Source organism: Trachurus trachurus, assembly GCF_905171665.1.
Source record: "Trachurus trachurus genome assembly, chromosome: 23".
NCBI lineage: Eukaryota > Metazoa > Chordata > Actinopteri > Carangiformes > Carangidae > Trachurus > Trachurus trachurus.
This window is the reverse complement of record NC_139912.1, coordinates 1,222,522-1,246,672: the sequence shown is the minus strand read 5'-3', so window position 1 is coordinate 1,246,672 and position 24,151 is coordinate 1,222,522. Positions and strand designations below refer to the sequence as shown.

General features: G+C 43.1%; 1 protein-coding gene across 6 annotated transcripts in view; it reads right to left on the bottom strand.

Moving 5' to 3' along the window:
* Nucleotides 1-5,601: 5,601 nt before the first annotated feature.
* flncb (filamin C, gamma b (actin binding protein 280)) overlaps nt 5,602-24,151 on the bottom strand; it is an 81,734-nt gene continuing 63,184 nt past the window's right edge. For all 6 annotated transcript variants that reach the window (XM_083999485.1, XM_083999487.1, XM_083999486.1 and 3 more), the window contains 12 exons: nt 23,724-23,927; nt 22,784-22,936; nt 21,822-21,944; nt 20,549-20,830; nt 18,775-19,044; nt 16,819-16,956; nt 15,737-15,852; nt 14,057-14,189; nt 12,897-13,073; nt 8,741-8,959; nt 7,457-7,663; nt 5,602-5,846 (listed from right to left, as the gene is read on the bottom strand). In XM_083999485.1, coding sequence (XP_083855611.1) covers nt 5,659-5,846; nt 7,457-7,663; nt 8,741-8,959; nt 12,897-13,073; nt 14,057-14,189; nt 15,737-15,852; nt 16,819-16,956; nt 18,775-19,044; nt 20,549-20,830; nt 21,822-21,944; nt 22,784-22,936; nt 23,724-23,927 — 2,210 coding nt within the window. In that variant the 3' untranslated portion in view covers nt 5,602-5,658. The remainder of the gene's footprint in view (nt 5,847-7,456; nt 7,664-8,740; nt 8,960-12,896; nt 13,074-14,056; nt 14,190-15,736; nt 15,853-16,818; nt 16,957-18,774; nt 19,045-20,548; nt 20,831-21,821; nt 21,945-22,783; nt 22,937-23,723; nt 23,928-24,151) is intronic.

Here is a 24,151-nt window from a genome sequence, read left to right as displayed (position 1 = left end):
GGAACTAATGAGTAGTTACTGAGGAACTAATGAAGAACTAATGAGTAGTTACTGAAGAACTAATGAGGAGTTACAGAGGAACTAAAGAGTAGTTACTGAGGAACTAAAGAGTAGTTACTGAGGAACTAATGAAGAACTAATGAGTAGTTACTGAGGAACTAATGAGTAGTTACTGAGGAACTAATGAGTAGTTACTGAGGAACTAATGAGGAACTAATGAAGAACTAATGAGTAGTTACTGAGGAACTAATGAGTAGTTACTGAAGAACTAATGAAGAACTAATGAGTAGTTACTGAAGAACTAATGAAGAACTAATGAGTAGTTACTGAAGAACTAATGAGTAGTTACTGAGGAACTAATGAAGAACTAAAGAGTAGTTACTGAGGAACTAATGAGTAGTTACTGAGGAACTAATGAGGAACTAATGAAGAACTAATGAGTAGTTACTGAGGAACTAATGAGTAGTTACTGAAGAACTAATGAAGAACTAATGAGTAGTTACTGAAGAACTAATGAGGAGTTACAGAGGAACTAAAGAGTAGTTACTGAGGAACTAATGAAGAACTAATGAGTAGTTACTGAAGAACTAATGAAGAACTAAAGAGTAGTTACTGAGGAACTAAAAAGTAGTTACTGAGGAACTAATGAGTAGTTACTGAGTAGTAATAGTAAGTAGTATATAGTAAATAGTAGTAATGAGTAGTTCTTCATTAGTTCCTCAGTAACTACTCATTAGTTCTTCATTAGTTCTTCAGTAACTACTCATTAGTTCTTCAGTAACTACTCATTAGTTCTTCATTAGTTCTTCAGTAACTACTCATTAGTTCCTCATTAGTTCTTCAGTAACTACTCATTAGTTCCTCAGTAACTACTCATTAGTTCTTCATTAGTTCCTCATTAGTTCCTCAGTAACTACTCATTAGTTCTTCAGTAACTACTCATTAGTTCTTCATTAGTTCTTCAGTAACTACTCATTAGTTCTTCATTAGTTCTTCAGTAACTACTCATTAGTTCCTCAGTAACTACTCATTAGTTCTTCATTAGTTCCTCATTAGTTCCTCAGTAACTACTCATTAGTTCCTCAGTAACTACTCTTTAGTTCCTCAGTAACTACTCATTAGTTCTTCATTAGTTCCTCAGTAACTACTCATTAGTTCCTCAGTAACTACTCATTAGTTCTTCATTAGTTCCTCAGTAACTACTCATTAGTTCCTCAGTAACTACTCATTAGTTCCTCAGTAACTACTCATTAGTTCCTCAGTAACTACTCATTAGTTCTTCATTAGTTCTTCAGTAACTACTCATTAGTTCTTCATTAGTTCTTCAGTAACTACTCATTAGTTCTTCAGTAACTACTCATTAGTTCTTCATTAGTTCTTCAGTAACTACTCATTAGTTCTTCATTAGTTCCTCAGTAACTCCTCATTAGTTCTTCAGTAACTACTCATTAGTTCTTCAATAGTTCTTCAGTAACTACTCATTAGTTCTTCATTAGTTCTTCAGTAAATACTCATTAGTTCTTCAGTAACTACTCATTAGTTCTTCATTAGTTCTTCAGTAACTACTCATTAGTTCTTCAATAGTTCTTCAGTAACTACTCATTAGTTCTTCATTAGTTCTTCAGTAACTACTCATTAGTTCCTCATTAGTTCCTCAGTAACTACTCATTAGTTCCTCAGTATCTACTCATTAGTTCTTCATTAGTTCCTCAGTAACTACTCATTAGTTCCTCAGTAACTACTCTTTAGTTCCTCAGTAACTCCTCATTAGTTCCTCAGTAACTACTCATTAGTTCTTCATTAGTTCCTCAGTAACTACTCATTAGTTCCTCAGTAACTACTCATTAGTTCTTCATTAGTTCCTCAGTAACTACTCATTAGTTCCTCATTAGTTCTCAGTAACTACTCATTAGTTCCTCATTAGTTCTCAGTAACTACTCATTAGTTCCTCAGTAACTACTCATTAGTTCCTCATTAGTTCCTCAGTAACTACTCATTAGTTCCTCAGTAACTACTCTTTAGTTCCTCAGTAACTACTCATTAGTTCTTCATTAGTTCCTCAGTAACTACTCATTAGTTCCTCAGTAACTACTCATTAGTTCTTCATTAGTTCCTCAGTAACTACTCATTAGTTCCTCAGTAACTACTCATTAGTTCCTCAGTAACTACTCATTAGTTCTTCATTAGTTCCTCAGTAACTACTCATTAGTTCCTCAGTAACTACTCATTAGTTCTTCATTAGTTCCTCAGTAACTACTCATTAGTTCTTCAGTAACTACTCATTAGTTCTTCATTAGTTCTTCAGTAACTACTCATTAGTTCTTCAGTAACTACTCATTAGTTCTTCATTAGTTCTTCAGTAACTACTCATTAGTTCTTCATTAGTTCCTCAGTAACTCCTCATTAGTTCTTCAGTAACTACTCATTAGTTCTTCAATAGTTCTTCAGTAACTACTCATTAGTTCTTCATTAGTTCTTCAGTAAATACTCATTAGTTCTTCAGTAACTACTCATTAGTTCTTCATTAGTTCTTCAGTAACTACTCATTAGTTCTTCAATAGTTCTTCAGTAACTACTCATTAGTTCTTCATTAGTTCTTCAGTAACTACTCATTAGTTCCTCATTAGTTCCTCAGTAACTACTCATTAGTTCCTCAGTATCTACTCATTAGTTCTTCATTAGTTCCTCAGTAACTACTCATTAGTTCCTCAGTAACTACTCTTTAGTTCCTCAGTAACTCCTCATTAGTTCCTCAGTAACTACTCATTAGTTCTTCATTAGTTCCTCAGTAACTACTCATTAGTTCCTCAGTAACTACTCATTAGTTCTTCATTAGTTCCTCAGTAACTACTCATTAGTTCTTCATTAGTTCCTCAGTAACTCCTCATTAGTTCCTCAGTAACTACTCATTAGTTCTTCATTAGTTCCTCAGTAACTCCTCATTAGTTCCTCAGTAACTACTCATTAGTTCTTCATTAGTTCCTCAGTAACTACTCATTAGTTCCTCAGTAACTACTCATTAGTTCTTCATTAGTTCCTCAGTAACTACTCATTAGTTCCTCAGTAACTACTCATTAGTTCTTCATTAGTTCCTCAGTAACTACTCATTAGTTCCTCATTAGTTCTCAGTAACTACTCATTAGTTCCTCATTAGTTCTCAGTAACTACTCATTAGTTCCTCAGTAACTACTCATTAGTTCTTCATTAGTTCCTCAGTAACTACTCATTAGTTCCTCATTAGTTCTCAGTAACTACTCATATTGTAAAGTGTTACCACCAGTTAAAGCTCCACATTAAGTTGATTCAGTTTCAGTTTCATGTTTTTACCTGAGCAGCTGATTCTGTCTCGGTTGTTGTTGTGTAAGTTGTGTGAATTTAAAGAGTGAACCTGGGTCATGTGACCATGTGACCGTGTGTGGACAGACTCCGCCCCCTCTGTGTGACATCATGTGGACAGACTCCGCCCCCTCTGTGTGACACCATGTGGACAGACTCCGCCCCCTCTGTGTGACATCATGTGGACAGACTCCGCCCCCTCTGTGTGACACCATGTGGACAGACTCCGCCCTCTCTGTGTGACATCATGTGGACAGACTCCGCCCCCTCTGTGTGTGTGACATCATGTGGACAGACTCCGCCCCCTCTGTGTGTGTGACATCATGTGGACAGACTCCGCCCCCTCTGTGTGACATCATGTGGACAGACTCCGCCCCCCCTCTGTGTGACACCATGTGGACAGACCCCGCCCCCTCTGTGTGACATCATGTGGACAGACTCCGCCCCCTCTGTGTGACATCATGTGGACAGACTCCGCCCCCCCCTCTGTGTGACACCATGTGGACAGACTCCGCCCCCTCTGTGTGACACCATGTGGACAGACTCCGCCCCCTCTGTGTGACATCATCAGCAGATGAACTTTAATTATGCCCGCACAATCTGAACATATCAAACACTTTAAACATTTATTCTGATACATATAAAACCTTAACTATAATAAAATGTCACTCGCTGTGTCAAAGCAACATCATCATCATCATCATCATCATCATCATCATCATCATCATCTTCATCATCTTCATTTCACCGTTCATCATAATACACTCTACCCCCCCCCCCCCCCCCACCACTATAAGACCAATGAAAACCACAGGAGGAGAAAAACAGCTGAGATCAAACAGAGTCACAGTTCAGTCGCTGCAGCTTCACACAGGAAAACAGCTGATTGATGATGTCACCGCGGCCCGATGATGTCACCGCAGCCTGATGATGTCACCGCGGCCCGATGATGTCACCGCGGCCCGATGATGTCACCGCAGCAACATCTGAACTCATCTCTGGTCTCTTCTTCACACACTGTCGTCTCTCTAACCACATTTACATCCACTGCTTTTATTCACATCAAGTGATATTGATGGAATTAAAAATGCCTGATGGATGGAAACAGTAACATTTGTTTAAAGAAAGGGATAGTTCAACATTTTGTCAAATTGGCCCATTACCGTAGAGTTGTTTTAGAGGTAAATACAGAGACTGCTTGATGAAAAACTGTCCCTGAAGGCAACGTGCATCAGCTGGTTTTGCATGAATTTCCCTCTAAAACAACTCTGTGTGGTAACGTTGTGTTATTATCTCATAGCGTGGTGAATGTGCAGCTCACAACTTGTCCACCAGAGCGTTGTGGAGTTGTTGGATTGTGTATTTGATGAGTTTGATGATGAGGGAAACCAAGAAATCCCATAATGAGCCTCCATTAGTAGCGTAGCTCTGAGCAGCTCACGGCTCTGCTCCGCCGTTCTAAAAACAGCTTGCACCGACAATTAAAGGTAACGAACCTACTGCTATGACTATAGGGATTATGGTGATGGGCCAGTTTGACAAAATGTTGAACTATCCCTTTAAATATCAAATATGGATAAAAAGTTAATACAGTCGATCTCATCTGATGATTTTCTCTTGATTGATACAATTCACACTAATATTTTTTATCGATCCTCAGATGATTTGACCAACAGAAGTGGATGTAAACACGGTGATCGGTCGTCAGGGCGACGCTGCTGCAGAGACTCAGGTTCAACAGGAGAAACCAGAGTTTGGCACAAAGTGTGAAACAGTCACAGTGCACGAGGGGGGAGGAGGAGGGGGGAGGAGGAGGAGGAGGAGGGGGAGGAGCACACTGCAAAAACTAAAAATCTTTCCAAGAATATTTGTCTTATTTCTTGTCAAAATGTCTCATTTCTAGTCAAAACTAATCTCTTTCCACTTAAAATAAGACTCATCACCTAAAAATTAACTTGTTTTTAGATCATTTTCACTTGTTTCAAACTAATTTTCACTTGAAATAAGTAGAAAAATCTGCCAGTGAAGCAAGTTTTTTGTGCTTGTAATAGTAAGAAAGAAAAACTTGCTCCACTATCAGATTTTTCTACTTATTTCAAGTGAAAATCTGCTTGAAAGAAGTAAAAAGTGTCTAAAAACAAGCTACTTTCTATGTGATGAGTCTTATTTTAAGTGGAAAGAGATTAGTTTTGACTAGAAATTAGACATTTTGACTAGAAATAAGACAAATATTCTTGGTAAGATTTTGAGTTTTTGCAGTGAGGAGGGGGAGGAAGGAGGAGGAGGGAGGAAGGAGGAAGGGGGGACGTGATGCGTTGAGGCTCAGGGGACGGTGAATTGGAAGGGACTCCCCGGGACGTTGTCGTCCCCCCACTTGAGGATGAGGATGTAGCTGCCCTGCTCCTTCACGGTGTAGGTGACGTTGTACATCCGGTTGCCCATGTGTTTGACGTAAACCTCCTCGCACGGCGTCTTGGGCCCGTGGACGCCCACCATCAGCATGTTGGTTCCTGCAGAAACACACACACACAGACAGAGGGGACACGTCAACGTCTCAGTCCAGTCATTTTAGGAAAAAAGGTTGAATGAATTGAAAAAAGCCCTGAAGAATCCCATTAGGGGAAAGTTTCGAAAAAGACCAAAATATAGCCCATTCATACACAGGGCCGTTGCTAGGAATTCTGGGCCCCCTTAAAGAATACTAAAGTGGGCCCCTCCCCCTAACTTTTTCAGGGTTTTTTTATTTTTACTACGTATGTATTATCATTTTTTATTTAGCCTTCTTTGTTTTGATGCTAATGCAGCATTACACTGCAAAAATTCAAGTATCTAAGCAAGAATATTTGTCTTATTTCTAGTCAAAATGTCATTTCTAGTCAAAACAAATCTCATTCTACTTAAAATAAGACTCATCATAATAAAAGCAGCTTGTTTTTAGACACTTTTTACGTCTTTCAAGCAGATTTTCCCTTGAAATAAGTAGAGAAAATCTGATAGTGGAACAAGTTTTTCTTCCTTATTACAAGCACAAAAAACTTACTTTCACTGGCAGATTTTTCTACTTATTTCAAGTGAAAATTTGTTTGAAACAAGTGAAAATGATCTAAAAACAAGTTAATTTTTAGGTGATGAGTCTTATTTTAAGTGGAAAGAGATATTCTTTGACTAGAAATGAGACATTTGGACAAGAAATAAGACAAATATTATTGGAAAGATGTTGAGTTTTTACAGTGTACTATGAGTATTAGTCAGGGTCTTACGCAGAATAAATCAGTCATACAAAGATTAGACTACTTGGGTTTTTTATGGGCCCCACTGGGCGCTGGGCCCCTAGAGTTATCACCACCTTTCTCCCCTATACAACGGCCCTGTTCATACATCTATTAAAATAATAGTTCACCCAAAAGTCAAATTTCATTTCTCATGATCTCCTCCCCCTCATGTGGACTAAGGGCTGGGAGAAGTTTCAGAGTCCTCCGTGGCTTCTCTGAGTTACAGGGGGTCTCGGCGTAGCAGTGCATGTCCATATGACGGTTGCAAATGGATACCAACTGTCTTCGTAACAAAAAGACACACCAAAAAACATTCAAATACCTCCATGCTGCTCGTATGTAATGTCCCTCTTGTATTGAAGCCCCGACATGAGAAATTGTCCCAGAAAAAATTAAACAAGTCTATATTTCAAGCTTGTTTTGTAGCGGAAGCTTCTGGAAGCTCCTCTTCCTGGTTCGTCAAATTTGATGAACCGGGAAGAGGAGCTTCGAGAAGCTTCTGCTACAAACAAGCTTGAAATATAGACTTATTTAATTTTTTTCGGGACAATTTCTCATGTCGGGGCTTCAATACAAGACGGACATTACATACAAGCAGCATGGAGGTATTTGGATGTTTTTTGGTGTGTCTTTTTGTTACGAAGACAGTTGGTATCCATTTGCAACCGTCATATGGACATGCACTGCTACGCCGAGACCCCCTGTAACTCAGAGAAGCCACGGAGGATTCTGAAACTTCTCCCAGCCCTTAGTCCACATGAGGGGGAGGAGGAGATGATGAGGAGAAATTTCAATTTTGAGTGAACTATCCCTTTAAAATGACTGGACTATCTCTCTCTTGTCCTCACCTGCTTTGCTGCAGTCGACGGTGAACGTGTTCTTCTGACCCACGAAGGCCTTGGACAGCCCGGCGCCGCGGGACACCACCTTACTGGCGTCGGAGGAGAACTTGGGCAGCGAGGCGAAGGCCCCGCCCATCACCGACGACTTGGTGACCGTCTCCACCAGGACGGACGACGTCTCGTGGAGACTGTGTCCCCCGGAGAGACGAGGTCCTGCAGAGACAAGAAGACAAGAAGACAAGAAGACACGTGAATGAGCTGAGGCAACAAGACTGAGGTTCTGACTGACGGCGTATGTTAGTTAGTTAGTTTCATTTATTGTCCACGGTGTGGAAATTTGTTTTTGGTCTCATTACAGTTGTAATGTACAAATGCAGTATTTTCTCTGTTAATAGAGATATAAATATTATGAAAACCATCGTATAGAACCAATCTCCTTGTTGTTTACATTCTACTTCCTGGTAGAAAACCAGCATGAGAACAATAGTGACGGACGAGAGTTTCTCTATATTTATCTAATTTTTCATGTCACTATATCACCGTTTAGACTAATCTGATGTTTGTAAAGTTTATAAAACCAATGATTGGACAAACATTACTATTTATGTGTGCACATTTTTGTAATTAGTCATGGTTATCATAGATTAGCCGGGCTAACGGTTAGCTACCTGTTTAACTTTAATAACTCAGTGACTCAATAAACGCTCCATGAAAAAATATTTTCTCCAGCGGATATCTGAGTTCCAACATGACTGAGCTAACTGGAGTAGTTTCATGTCGTGTCCCACAACGGGAGGGTTTTAACAGCTGACGTCCTGCTGTTAGCTTAGCTACCGCTGTTAGCTTAGCTACCGTTAGCTTAGCTACCGTTAGCTGTCCCTGTCAGCTGAGCCACTGATGCTTTCTAGACACTGTGATTCCCCCAAACTGAATAAATACAACACATAGCAACACAAAACACACACACAGAAATAGTAATGTTTCTTCAATCATTTCAGATTTGTCTAAACGGTGATAGGGCGTGAAAAATATGATATATAGCTAAACTCTCGTTCGTTACTATTGATCTCATTCACATTACAGCTGGTTTTCTACCAGGAAGTAGAATGTAAACAACAAGGAGATTCGGTCTATAGCGATAATAACAGAATGTGTCCAAACGGTCACTTTCAGCCTCAGTAGTAAAAAGGGTTAAAGAGACTTTAGACTCAGAAGAACCTCGGGCTCAGACCTGAACCAGGTCTATGTAGCTACAGGCGTCGTGGCGATGATGAGGCTCCGCCCACTGACCTGAGACCTTGGCCTTGAAGGGGCTCCCCACGATGTGCTGCGGCCCCCCGTACTTGATGGAGATGAGGTAGCTGCCGGGGGCCATGGGGGTGTAGCAGACCTGGTAGCCCTCAGGACTCTCCTGGCAGTCCATCTTCACCTTGGACGGCCCGTCGATGGTGACGGACAGAGCGCCGGCGCCGGCGTTACAGGTGTTCACGATGAAGTCTGAGGCCACGCCTGCAGGCAGACACCACACCGGTTAAAGGGATAGTTCAACATTTTAGCAAACTGGCCCATTGCCATAATCCCTATAGTCATAGCAGTAGGTTCGTTACCTTTAATTGTTGGTGCAAGCTGTTTTTAGAACGGCGGAGCAGAGCCGTGAGCTGCTCAGAGCTACGCTACGGAGGCTCATTATGGGATTTCTTGGTTTCCCTCATCAAACTCATCAAACACACAATCCAACAACTCCACAACGCTCTGGTGGACAAGTTGTGAGCTGCACATTCACCACGCTATGAGATAATAACACAACGTTACCACACAGAGTTGTTTTAGAGGGAAATTCATGCAAAACCACTGATGCACGTTGCCTTCAGGGACAGTTTTTCATCAACAGTCTCTGTATTTCCCTCTAAAACAACTCTGTCTTGCACCGACAATTAAAGGTAACGAACCTGCTGCTATGACTATAGGCATTATGGCAATGGGCCAATTTGATAAAATGTTGAACAATCCCTTTAAACTGTCTTTTTTTTTTTTTTCAAAGGAGGTTAAATCGAAAGCAACTGGACTTTAGCCTAGAAATCTAGACGCACCCTAGCGGCAGCAAAAATATTTGCTCCGTAGGTGGGTCTAGAAACGAGCCATAGGAACTTTTTGAGTCTCGAACACCGTTTGTGTTCACCAATCACAGCGCTCTATCTGTTTAGAGAGTCGTTGGGCGGGCTTAACGTGATGACGACATACATTTTAATTGGCTTGTCAGGCTAACGTCATCCTGCTCTTTGCTCTGATTGGTCGTAGCGCTAGCTAGCGCTACCCTATTGCGTGCAGAGGCAGTTTGAAAGACAGCCTTCATCCCGCCCCCTGGATTGAGCCGAGGTCTACCGCTCGTTTCCAGACTATACATTTTAGTGATATAGTCTGGCTCGTCAGGCTAACTGGACTTAGTTATTTGTCTAGGAAGACGTTTCACCTCTCATCCAAGAGGCTTCATCAGTTCATGTACGCAGCTGACCAGGCTGGGACTGGTCCAACTATCTGGTGTGGAGACTCACTATTTAACCTCTTGTGTGGGCGTTTCACAAGGGTGATGATGTCACTGGTTCCCTTTTGTGCTCCAAGTGCCAACGACAGTCGTTGGAGTGACAGTCGTTGGTGGGAAGTTGGTTTCGACTTCGTTAGTGCCCTATTGTTTTCTAACAACAGTCGTTGGAGTCACTTGCCACTTGTGAACAGTAGTTGTTCTTTGAGGCTAGATTGTTGAGTCTCCTGGGAAGGGATGAAAGGGCAGCATTGTAAATTGGGGATAGGTGGTGTCTCAGACCTCCTCCCCTGTTGAGGGTTGGTTTTTCTACTTTTACAAAAATGGCTTCTTTAACTCCTCTTTCAAACCATCTGTCTTCTCTGTCTAGGATTTGGACATTGCTGTCCTCAAAGGAGTGGGCTTTCTCCTTGAGATGTAAATGAACAGCAGAGTCCAGTCCTGAGGAGTTTGCTCTCCTGTGTTGGGCCATGCGTTTGTGCAGTGGTTGTTTTGTTTCTCCAATGTAGAGGTCTTTGCATTCCTCGTTGCATTGGACTGCATACACCAGATTGCTTTTGTGGGTGTGTGGTGTTCTGTCCTTGGGATGTACCAGTCTCTGTCTGAGTGTGTTGCTGGGTTTGAAATACACAGGGATACGGTGTTTGTTAAAGATCCTCCTGAGTTTTTCTGATACTCCAGACACATATGGAATGACTATGTTTTTTCTCTTGTTTTGTCTTTCTTTCTCAACCACTTTGCTGGTTTTCTTTCTGGAAGCAGCTGCAGTTTTCACAAAGGTCCAGTTAGGGTAACCACAAGTTGTGAGGGCGCCTCTCAGGTGCTTGTGTTCTGCCCCTTGGGCCTGTGAGCTGGTGGGCACATTATCAGCTCTGTGTTGCAAAGTTCTGATAACACCAAGCTTATGTTCCAGAGGGTGGTGAGAGTCGAAAAGTAGATATTGGTCTGTATGTGTGGGTTTTCTGTATACCCCAATGTGGAGGCTCCTGTCCTTTTTCATATGGACATCACAATCTAAGAAAGGCAGACTATTGTCCTTGACATCCTCTCTGGTGAACTTGATGTTTTTGTCCACTGAGTTAATGTGTTCGGTAAAAGCTTGCACTTCTTTGGTTTTGATTTTTACCCATGTGTCATCCACATACCTGAACCAGTGGCTCGGTGTTGTTCCTTCAAAGGAGTTTAAAGCCTTGTTCTCTACCTCCTCCATGTACAGATTGGCCACAATAGGGGATACTGGTGAACCCATGGCACAGCCGTGTTTTTGTCTGTAAAATTTGCCGTTGAACTGGAAGTATGTGGTGTTCAGGCATAAATCCAGAAAGTAAAATATTTGCCAGCTTCTGGATTTATGCCTGAACACCACATACTTCCAGTTCAACGGCAAATTTTACAGACAAAAACACGGCTGTGCCATGGGTTCACCAGTATCCCCTATTGTGGCCAATCTGTACATGGAGGAGGTAGAGAACAAGGCTTTAAACTCCTTTGAAGGAACAACACCGAGCCACTGGTTCAGGTATGTGGATGACACATGGGTAAAAATCAAAACCAAAGAAGTGCAAGCTTTTACCGAACACATTAACTCAGTGGACAAAAACATCAAGTTCACCAGAGAGGATGTCAAGGACAATAGTCTGCCTTTCTTAGATTGTGATGTCCATATGAAAAAGGACAGGAGCCTCCACATTGGGGTATACAGAAAACCCACACATACAGACCAATATCTACTTTTCGACTCTCACCACCCTCTGGAACATAAGCTTGGTGTTATCAGAACTTTGCAACACAGAGCTGATAATGTGCCCACCAGCTCACAGGCCCAAGGGGCAGAACACAAGCACCTGAGAGGCGCCCTCACAACTTGTGGTTACCCTAACTGGACCTTTGTGAAAACTGCAGCTGCTTCCAGAAAGAAAACCAGCAAAGTGGTTGAGAAAGAAAGACAAAACAAGAGAAAAAACATAGTCATTCCATATGTGTCTGGAGTATCAGAAAAACTCAGGAGGATCTTTAACAAACACCGTATCCCTGTGTATTTCAAACCCAGCAACACACTCAGACAGAGACTGGTACATCCCAAGGACAGAACACCACACACCCACAAAAGCAATCTGGTGTATGCAGTCCAATGCAACGAGGAATGCAAAGACCTCTACATTGGAGAAACAAAACAACCACTGCACAAACGCATGGCCCAACACAGGAGAGCAAACTCCTCAGGACTGGACTCTGCTGTTCATTTACATCTCAAGGAGAAAGCCCACTCCTTTGAGGACAGCAATGTCCAAATCCTAGACAGAGAAGACAGATGGTTTGAAAGAGGAGTTAAAGAAGCCATTTTTGTAAAAGTAGAAAAACCAACCCTCAACAGGGGAGGAGGTCTGAGACACCACCTATCCCCAATTTACAATGCTGCCCTTTCATCCCTTCCCAGGAGACTCAACAATCTAGCCTCAAAGAACAACTACTGTTCACAAGTGGCAAGTGACTCCAACGACTGTTGTTAGAAAACAATAGGGCACTAACGAAGTCGAAACCAACTTCCCACCAACGACTGTCACTCCAACGACTGTCGTTGGCACTTGGAGCACAAAAGGGAACCAGTGACATCATCACCCTTGTGAACGCCCACACAAGAGGTTAAATAGTGAGTCTCCACACCAGATAGTTGGACCAGTCCCAGCCTGGTCAGCTGCGTACATGAACTGATGAAGCCTCTTGGATGAGAGGTGAAACGTCTTCCTAGACAAATAACTAAGTCCAGTTGCTTTCGATTTAACCTCCTTTGAAATACTATGACCTGGACAAATGAGAATATGCACCGGTTTAAACTGTCTGTACTGGATCAGTTGGGTGTTTTCAGTGCAGGTGTGTGTGTTGTTGGTGTGTGTTGTTGGTGTGTACCTGTGGTTCCTCCCTCCAGACCCGGTCCGAAGGCCGACACCATACCCGGGTCTCCGACCTGGCCCGGTTCTCCCACGCGGATCTTGAAGGGGCTGCCGGGGACGTGGCTGCCGTTGAAACGCACGTCGATGGAGTGAACGCCGTTTTCCCGGGGGATGAACCTGATGGCGTGTTGGTCTGTGGAAACGGGTCAGATCAGGATCTGTCTGGTTCTGGTTCAGTTCTCTAACCTACAGACGTCAGGATCAACGGCTGTATAGAGTTTAGTGTCGTCTGCATAGCGATGGACATTAAAGCAGAAGTAAGCGATCCGGTGGTTTTGGCTAATGCTGCGTTCCAGGCAGGCTTTTGAAACCGTAAATTACAGCTTCAAGTCACGACTTACGACTTTGTAGCGTTCCAGGCAACCCACTCGTGTTTCTCCGACCTGTTTTACCTGTGAAAGTCACTATAACGGCCACTCGTAACTTCTGACCCGTGAACTCGTACCAGATCGAACTGGTACCACTTCACAGGTCGGAAAAACACGAGTTACGAGTTTCCCTGAACGCACCATAACGTCTTGTCAGCAGATGGAGTTAGCAGCCCCCGCCCTCGTCATGGATCTATTGGTCCTCGTCCCTACGTCACCACATTCAGGCGCATCCCTTGGCTGCACACACAGAGAGGACTGCCCCTTTATGCCGTTCTCTCTCCTCATTGGATAAAGGTTGTAGGATACAAGGAAAGTTTTCTCCTGGGCTCAGAGCAGAGCAGAGTGACTGACAGACCCGTGTTTCAGACCAAACACTCTATAGAAGTGATTGCTGTCGGAAGATACAACTATTTAAGACTTATATTAACACAAAAATATCGCTTACTTCTGCTTTAACTCATTGAATGCTACAGTATATCTCCATTTCTAGAAAACAATCAGGGTTTTGATGAAAACTGGCCACTGTTTATCTTGGGATGGCTCAGGAACGGAGGCATGTAGTAATAAACAGTTTGTCTCCATTGGAAGCAGAAAGTTTCACCTTTCAAACGAGCCGTAGTATGTGTCCATAGCTATAATATCGAATACACTACGGCTCTACAAAAACTGCCAACAATGGTCTAAATTGCTGGCACCAGGATTAAAGCTTTGGAAAACAGAACGCTGCGTTCCGATTGGCTCTCACCACTGTCCATCTCGGTGATGTAACACTCCTCTATGGCGCCCGACGGCGTGTGGATCTTGGCGTCGATCAAACCTCTGGCGCCGTTGAGCTGCACAGCGAAGGAGGCCTCCTGGCCGACCTTCAGACCCATCTCCTGCTCACAGCACAGAGGCAGCTGTTAGTGTGACGCTTTAACTGTTTAGTAACAACTGAACCAAAACATTATTATTCTTAGTTATTTTCTATTTAAAGGTGCAGTGTGTGAAATGGGAGGAAACGGTGACATCTAGTTTTCAGATTCTAGATCGCAGCGCTCACCCCTCCTGTCGGCAAAGTGACGGTGGCCTCCGAGGACAAAAAATAACTTGTGCATGAACGTGAAACTCTTGAAATGCGTTCTCTGACTGGCTGGATTATATATATACACTATATATATATATAGAAGAATAATTATAAGGCTACGGAAACCAAACAGATTTTATTCTATAGTGATGATTATACACTTATACTATTATTTTCATATTAGTATAATATAATAAAATCATTCAGATTTTAACAATAAACCTTGACAATTGACCCTTTGTCAAGGCCCCGCCCCCCACGGTTACTGTTGCTAGGTTGGACAAACAATGGTCACGGAAGGGTCAACTCCCATTTGAAACCATTGAAAATTAGGTAGATTTAAATAGCTAGTAAGGGAAATTTGAATTAACTTACATATCAGAAAAATGGTGTCCGTGATAGAAGACAGACGTGGCTAAAGAGCGGTTGAACGGGCATTACCAGACTTTTCCGAAAAATGGGGAAAAATCATTGTTTTGGTCACTCACTAGCTAGTAGCTAACGGCGCTAGCTAACGTTAGCTACAAGCTAACGCTTAATCTCCGCTGATCTCCCGTTTCTCCTCGTAAAACTTCACAAAGTTCAAAAGACATTAGTAGCAGTAATGTTACGTTTGCTAGATAACTTTGAAGGTTTTAGATCTTCTCTGTTTATGAACACGACCAGAGAGTGGACTGGAGGATGAATGAGCTTAGCACTTCAGTACAGCCAGGGAAAACGGGCTCACTTCTCATGAGGACTGCACACAACAACAACAAACAAAACTTTGCAGTTAACCCCTGACCTATGCCTAGAGCTCCCCCTAGTGGACCACCCCCCCCCAAACCCTATTAAGCTCAACTAAATACATAACAGAAGGTTAAAGTACGGTAATATGTTATATACAGTACATAGGCTAAGTATGTTTATTGATGTCTTGGGTTTAGGGAATGGGATAAAAATGACTCCAATACGTTCCAGATATTGTGAGTTGCTATTGCAGGAACCCCAGGCACATTTTAACCATATTGAAAAATTATAAAGTAGTTTTTGCCCAAAAGTTGCTGTCTACCTATCCTGTTTCATAGGGTTTCATTCCAGGGTTGTCCAACCTTAGAATGTTGCGCAACACGTGACATGGGGAGAAGCGCTCTGATTGGTGGAACAGCAGACCAATCAGAAGGCCAACAAAGGGTCAATTATTACACACTGAACCTTTGAAGAACTAGATTATTGCTTCGTTCAGTTTTTATGTAAATATCTCAAGGACACACGAGGACACAGATAGAGGTCAGAGGTCAAACACGTAGCGCTGCAGATACATTTACACCCCAGGATAATAAATCTATTCATAGAAAACCGGTTTAAACGTGGACGCACCTGCAGGCTGGTGATGGTGAGGCGGCGGGCGTCGTCCGACAGCGTCGCCACGGGGACGATGAACGGAGAGTCTGGGATGTGTTCGTCGTTAAATTTAATAGAAACCTCGTAGTCGCCTGGAGAGAGAGAGGAAAACAGCTGTTTATGACGTCATCAGTGATGTCACACCTTTTCTCTAACGCTGCGTTCGAGACGACTCGGGACTCTGGTTTTTTCGACCTCCCCGACTTCTCAGAGAATCAGTCGTGTGACGTGACACAACGATCTGCACCGTACAGAACCACAACGTCACCATCAACGGTAAAACATCGATTAAAATGCATCTTTAACGCCAAAATACATTAAAATGTTATGAAACATACAATATTTACTTACAGCTACAGATTAACCTACTGATGTTGTGGAACACAGTGAACTCATTTTGTTATTTCTCTTTGATTTTAAATGATCTGTTTCATTATTTCAAAATGATTCTTTTTTAAAGGGACAACGAGGAGTTTTGTAAAAGCGAAGTGTTTCCACACTACATTTATGAGCCTCCGCACCGTGAAATTCTTTGACCGGTGCAAGACAGACTCATGTTTTCATTCATCAAGAATTAAAGTCAGAGGTTGGAAGACGATCACATACCGTCGTAGTTCCCACCATAAACGGAGATTCGGCGGCGTTATTCTCATGACTCGCCACGAAACCGAAAGTAAAGAAACGCTGGTCGGCTCGCCCAGCATTTCCACCACCACTAATAATAACAAAATAACCATAGAGACAAAACCATAGATTTATCTAAAATGGACCATTAACAAGTGGTAACGGAGATTCATCCACATTAATATCAGACTTTTTTATAACCAAATAGAAACTCCTCATTGTCCCTTTAAAAATTGTTTTAATGCCTTAGAAGCACTTTGAATGCAGAGTTTGTCCCGGTCCGACATGTTTGTGGTTGTACTGGTCGTGGTGCATCTCCAACGCCTCAAATCTGAGTTTTCAACTGGGACATTCAGAGTTCTGAGTCGTCTTGAACGCAGCACAACACAACTTCTTCTTCTTAGGGTTATGGAGCATCAGAGTGAAAGTCTCACCCGGCTCCTGGACCACGTAGGCCACTCCACAGGACCCGTCCTTCCGGTCCTCGAAGGTGATCTCGGCCTTGCTGGGCCCCTCCACGGCGATGGACAGCCCCCCGGCGCCGGCCTCACGGGTCCAGATGCTGAACTCAGCTGGAACAACAGGAGGGGAGACGACAATCAGCCTCCACCTGATATTACTAATGACCAGCAGCTTGAAACAGCGCAGGAGTTAAAATACATACACTGCAAAATTTCAATATCTTACCAAGAATATTTGTTTTATTTCTAGTCAAAATGTCATTTCTAGTCAAAATAAATCTAATTATACTTAAAAATAAGACTCATCACATTAAAAGCAGCTTGTTTTTAGACATTTTTTTTTACTTTTTTCAAGCAAATTTTCAACTTTTCAACAAAAATCTGACAGTTTTTCTTTCTTATTACAAGCACAAAAAACTTCCTTTCACTGGCAGATTTTTCTACTTATTTCAATTGAAAATTTGTTTGAAACAAGTGAAAATTATCTAAAAACAACTTAATCTTTAGGCGATGAGTCTTATTTTAAGTGGAAAGAGATTAGTTTTGACTAAAATTGAGACATTTTGACAAGAAATATATTCTTGGAAAGATTTTGAGTTTTTGCAGTGTAGGAAGCTTTTTTTGATTGTATATTTTTTAAAAAGGCAATGCAGCGGTCGCATCTTATCAGGAAATGTAACTCATGTTCTGTAAGTAAGATCATTTTGGAGCTGGTCTATCAAAGTCTTGTAGAAAGTGTTCAGAGTTATGATGTATGTGCAGGGTTTGGTTAGAAATAGAGCCAAACTGGCAACAAATGATAACAATGGCCAATAAGATCATAGAGAAAGATCAGAAACAACTGGGATGCATCGTGTCAGAGTGGGAGAAGTTGTCTGAAATCGTCTGAAACCTTTTTCTTTCCACACTCCTCCCGGCCACAATTTACACTCTAAACACATGATTTTTTCCAAATTTGTAGACAAACTTGTTCTGTCTCTCACAATGTGCTCAAAATATCCAAGAGATATACAGAATTTGAATTGTCAGCCTCTGAGTGCGGCCACGTCTGTCTCTGCTCCCCATTGACCCCAATACAAAGATTTTCTGGGAGAAGCAGAACGGACCCCTGTTTTAAGTTCGCAAGTGTCTCCAAAATCTTTATTGTAGAAACACCAAAATCACACCAAGTCGTTCAGGAAGTCCTGACAGCGATGTTGGTCTGTGTTTTTTTCTGATAGGAGTTACCGTTTTGTCACAGTAAGCCCAAATGTGAGACCAGTGCAGAGGCAGAAAATCGCTCTTTTTCTCCACGTTTCTGTCTGTCTCAGCCTGGGGGGGCCCTATCGTCATTAGTAACCACCTCAAGTTGCCGTGGTAACCTCTGATCCTCAGGCCAGAGCTCGTTAAGGTTTATAAACAATCCACCTGGCGCTCGTTAACATGTTTATAAACACACACACACACAGGTCAGACTTTATTCCTCCTGTTGCTCCCTGTTGGACTTCATTGGCTTCTCTCTCAAAGCTCTGTGCTTATTATGGGCTGCTTTTTTAAAACTTTTATAACATTGCTTCAGGCACCTTAGTTCAAGTCACTGTCAAACACACACACACACACACACATACAACTGAACTGAACTCTATGAAGGGTGAGGGACTGAGAGAGACTACATCCGGTTTGCCTGTTCACCTGCTGGCTTTAATTAATTAACATCCCTTGTTCTCTTTTAGTTTTTTAGTATGTTTTTTTTTTTTGAACTTGTCTTATGATTTAAAACTATTTATTGCACTCCCTGCACTTTTTCTTTTTCTCTCTTTTCTCTCTTTGATATGTGGGCCAGTGTTACTACAGTAGTACAAAGCAGCTGTATTATGCCCATGACAAATTTCCCTCCCGGGACAAATAAAAGTTTATTTGGGATTTGGATTTGAGAGAGTGTCAGCTGACCTGGGATCCCGGCCACGCCCCGGTCCAGTCCGGTGCCTCCGGCCCGGACCTTGTGGGCCCCCCCCTCGCCCAGCGGCCCCACGGTGAACTGGAAGGGGCTGCCGGGGACGTGCTGGCCGCGGTACTTCACGTTGACGGTGTGAGGACCCATTTCCTGGGGGATGAAGCGGACGCTGTAGGTGCTGTCTTCTCCCCGGATGATCTCAGCGTCCTCCGTCTTCCCCCCGGGACTCGTCACCTGAGCCGTCATCTCCTGGTTACCGGCCTCACCTGAGGGGGGGGGGGGGGGGGGGGGGAGGCAAGGATCAGACGGGTTCTGGTCTACAGAGTCTCTAAAGAATCATGCACCTGGATCACACACTGTTAATACGTCAGTAATGCACACTCGGCTCAGATCAGATCAGTTCTTCTGTCTCAGATCAAATCCTGTCAAGGAGAAAGTTTCACTTTTCAAACGAGCCATAGTTAGTCTTTAGAACCACTGCTGTCGCCCAGCAACTCATCTACCGGCTTGTTGTGTTTCTTTTTTTTAAATTTTATTTATTTAAGGAGGACAGTGCACATTAATGAACATAATAAAATGTAAAGGTGCCAGTGTTAGCCAACGACTAGTTTCAGACTGTAGTCCTCCTGGCAAGGTGTTAAAAGCCATTCTAATTTCCATTAGCAATGATGAACGCCTGTGAGGTCGAGATTACAGCGGCTCCTCTTACTGGAGGAAAACATTGGCCTGCTGGTCTGTTGATCTAAATACTCGTCTGTAATGTCCCTCTTGTATTGAAGCCCCGACATGAGTAACTGTTCCGAAAAAAATTAAATAAGTCTATATTTTAAGCTTGTTTGTAGCGGAAGCTCCCAGTGTCTCAGTTCACTGCTCGGCCTGTGTCTCAATCAACCAATTTTAATTTATTTAAAAGGGACAGTGTACAGTTAAAACATGAATGTTGCCATTTGATGCACTATACCAGATTGTAGCTTTACGCCAATTTGCATCTGTAGTCCCTTGGCAGGTCACAAAAATACAAAAATCGTGTAAGATTTGCACAGACACAGTGCTTATTTTTTTTTTTTTCGGAACAATTTCTCATATCGGGGCTTCAATACAAGAGGGACATTATAGACGAGCACTATGGAGGTATTTGGATGTTTTTTGGTGTGTCTTTTTGTTACGAAGAAAAGTGAGCTCCGTTCTCAACCGTCATATGGACATGCAGTGCTGCACGGAGCCCCGCTGTAACTCAGAGAAGCCACGGAGGACTCTGAAACTTCTCCCAGCCCTTAGTCCACATGAGGGGGAGGAGATAATGAGTGAAATTTAAATTCTGGGTGAACTATTCCCTTTAAGGTGAATACATGCAGAAGAAAACTGATTTCCAATCACATCCTTTGGGTGTTTTAGTCGGATTAGGATAATTCTGATGAGTCTGATTAGTCGGACTAACACGTCCAGTTGCAGTCGGATTAATACAATAATTCCGTTTTTTTCAACTGTCATGTAAACGTACTGATTGTTCTAAATGTCAAGACAATAAAGTTTGAGATTCAAACATAAAAAACACGATGATGATGATGATGATGATGATGATGAAGGTGATGAAGGTAAAGGGGACAGAGACAGGAAGTGACATGTCAAAGTAAAAGCAGGTGAGGATGAGAGTGAAGCATCATGGGAAGGTTTCTGTTAGAGCTCAGTCATGCACATGCAGCAGCAGCAGCTTCCTGCAACACACACACACACACACACACACACACACACACACACACACACACACACCGTCCTGCAGAGGCGGTCGCTCGCCACCGCCACCGCTGCCGCCGGCGCTGAATCCGCCCAGGAAGTCTCCGAACACGTCTCTGAAGGGATCTCCTCCTCCTCCTCCTCCTCCTCCTCCTCCTCCTCCCACCTGCGTGCTCTCCTCCACCCGCACCTCCCTCTTGGTCTCCCCCGCCCGCGTCTTACTGATCTCCGTCCGCTCCGTGCGCGTGTACGTGTGGCTGCTGCGCGTGAACGTCCGCGTGTGGCGCTCCTGAGCCGACACCATCTGAAACCAGTTCCCTGAAGCAGCAGCAGGAGGAGGAGGAGGAGGAGGAGAGAGGAGGAGGAGGAGGAGGAGGAGGAGGAGGAGGAGGAGGAGGAGAGAGGAGGAGGAGGAAACGAGGGACAAAGAGCAGAAGGAGGTGAAGAGGAGGAAGCGGGGGAGGACAGGTGCGATATTTCTTTTCGTAGGATAGGTCCGGGAAAGTCCCGCCTTTCCCGCCTCTGATTGGTTAGAAGAGCTCTCGCCTGATTGGTTGTTTGTTTTGGCTGTGAAACGCAGACTGTCGGCAATCTAGTGTGATAAGCATGATAATTTAAAGCAGAAGTAAGGTGAATGTTTGTGTTAATCTAAGTCTTAAATAGTTGTATCTTCCGACAGCAATCACTTCTATAGAGTGTTTGGTCTGAAACACGGGTCTGTCAGTCACTCTGCTCTGCTCTGAGCCCAGGAGAAAACTTTCCTTGTATCCTACAACCTTTATCCAATGAGGAGAGAGAACGGCATAAAGGGGCAGTCCTCTCTGTGTGTGCACGACGGGGACTGCTAACTCCATCTGCTGACAGGAAGTTAGACAAAACCACCGGATCGCTTACTTCTGCTTTAACCAACTCCTTTCTTCATTGCCTAAACCCAAACCAATGGCACAATTACACTTCTCTCAAACTCAAAATGTAAACTTGGAATATAAATTTAAAAACTACATTTTTCGTTATGTGAAACCAGCGGGGATCGATCTCGGATTCACCACACCGCGGGCGAAAACACAAACCACTTCGCCACGGCGTCAGAACACACTAAAGATTTCAGTTAGTGCTATTTTAGTTTACTGCAGTACTGTTGTGAGATGACGTTGGACGGCCAAATCGAATAACCAATCAGAGGAGAGCTCATCTAGCCAATCACAGGTGGGAAAGGCGGGACTTTCCCGGACCTATCCGGTGCAGACAGGTGCAGGGGGGGGGGAGGGGGAGGGGCAGGGGGAGGGGGGGCAGTGATGTCATGACTCACCTGGGATCTTGAGGTTGAGGTCACAGGTGCTGCCCACGGTGGCGATGGACGGCGCCTGGCGCTTCCTGGTGATGCTCTCCTTCATCCGGCCCTCGCCGAGCACCTTCACCGTGAACGGACTTCCTGTTGGAGGGGGGGGGGGGACCTGGTTACCTTCAACTCAGAGCAGACCTCATGACATCATAACCTCTGATGATGGACTTCGCCCATTCTTTAAAGGGGTACGACAACATTTTTTTTTTCATGTCTTGCCTCACTCCCGAGTCCATGACCAGCAGATAGACACCATCCTTTCCACTGTGCGTGCAGTAACAAGGGAGATAGAGCCGTATCGCCGTAATTAGCTTAGCTCAAACACTGGAAGTGTATGGGTAGTGTTAGCCTGCCTCCACCTAAAGTCGCTAATTAGCTTAGCTCAAACACTGGAAGTGTATGGGTAGTGTTAGCCTGCCTCCACCTAAAGTCGCTAATTAGCTTAGCTCAAACACTGGAAGTGTATGGGTAGTGTTAGCCTGCCTCCTACCTAAAGTCGCTAATTAGCTTAGCTCAAACACTGGAAGTGTATGGGTAGTGTTAGCCTGCCTCCTACCTAAAGTCGCTAATTAGCTTAGCTCAAACACTGGAAGTGTATGGGTAGTGTTAGCCTGCCTCCACCTAAAGTCGCTAATTAGCTTAGCTCAAACACTGGACAGGAAGGTTAGGGTTAACAGGAGGCAGGCTAACACTACCTATACACTTCCAGTGTTTGAGCTAAGCTAATTACAGCGATACGGCTCTATCTCCCTTGTTACTGCACGCACAGTCGAAAGGATGGTGTCTATCTGCTGGTCATGGACTCATGACATTTTTTTTTTACTACTGCTACTCTCATACGTCTTTTACTGACTTATTCTCTTTCTTGTTTCGGTCGTGTAGACGCCTTTTTTAAAAATAACGCTGGGTTTTAAAGATGCCGCTCGTACCTGGGACGTGTTGGTCAGCGAACTTGATGTTGATGATGTAGTTTCCTGGTTCGGTGGGACAGTAGGTGACTTTACAGGTGCCGTCCTCCACGTCCTCACAGTTGATGTCCACTTTACTGGGCCCCTCGATGGACAGACCCAGACCGCCGTAACCTGCCGGAGCACAAGGTCAGGACGCCAAAACTCAAATATCTTACCAAAAATATGTGTTATTTCTAGTCAAAACAAATCTCATTCTACTTAAAATCAGACTCATCACATTAAAAGCAGCTTGTTTTTAGACACTTTTTACTTCTTTCAAGCAGATTTTCAATTGAAATGAGTAGAAAAATCTGATAGTGGAGCAAGTTTTTCTTCCTTATTACAAGCACAAAAAACTTGCTTTCACTGGCAGATTTTTTGCACTGCCAAAACTCAAATATCTTACCAAGAATATTTGTCTTATTTCTAGTCAAAATGTAATTTCTAGTCAAAACAAATCTCATTCTACTTAAAATAAGACTCATCACCTAAAAATGAACTTGTTTTTAAATAATTTTCACTTGTTTCAAACTTATTTTCACTTGAAATAAGTAGAAAAATCTGCCAGTGAAACATAAAAAGCAGCTTGTTTTTAGACACTTTTTACTTCTTTCAAGCAGATTTTCACTTGAAATAAGTAGAAAAATCTGATAGTGGATCAAGTTTTTCTTTCTTATTACAAGCACAAAAAACTTGCTTTCACTGGCAGATTTTTCTACTTATTTCAAGTGAAAATGTGTTTGAAACAAGTGAAAATGATCTAAAAACAAGTTAATTTTTAGGTGATGAGTCTTATTTTAAGTGTAAAGAGATTAGTTTGACTAGAAATGAGACATTTTGACAAGAAAGAAGACAAATATTCTCTGAAAGAGTTAGAGTTTTTGCAGTGTGAGGAAGCCGAGGCTCCTCCCACTCTCACCTGCGCTCCTCGTGTCCACGATGAACTCGGCGACCTCGAAGGTGTGTCCCTCCACCAGGCCCTGGCCGTACACCTTCACCTTGCTGGCGTCACCGATCTCCGACTGGCCCACCATGATCTTAAACGGACTGTTGGTCACGTGCTTCCCGTTCTTCTTCACGCTCACCACGTGTTCGCCCACTTCCTTCGGCGTGAAGGAGATACCTGCAGACAGGAGGAAGCACATTTAACAACTCTGAAAGATCATCTCGAACATACAATGCAAACACAAAACGATGATGAAAGATGAGAGCGGTGTATATTACAGTCAGTCAGCATCTTTACATCAGTATCCATAAGAGTTGTTTCCCTTTGACCTCATCGGCCTCAACGTCCTAAAATTTAGTTCTGACAAGAAGATTCGGTCATTCTGTCGGTTTTACAAAGTC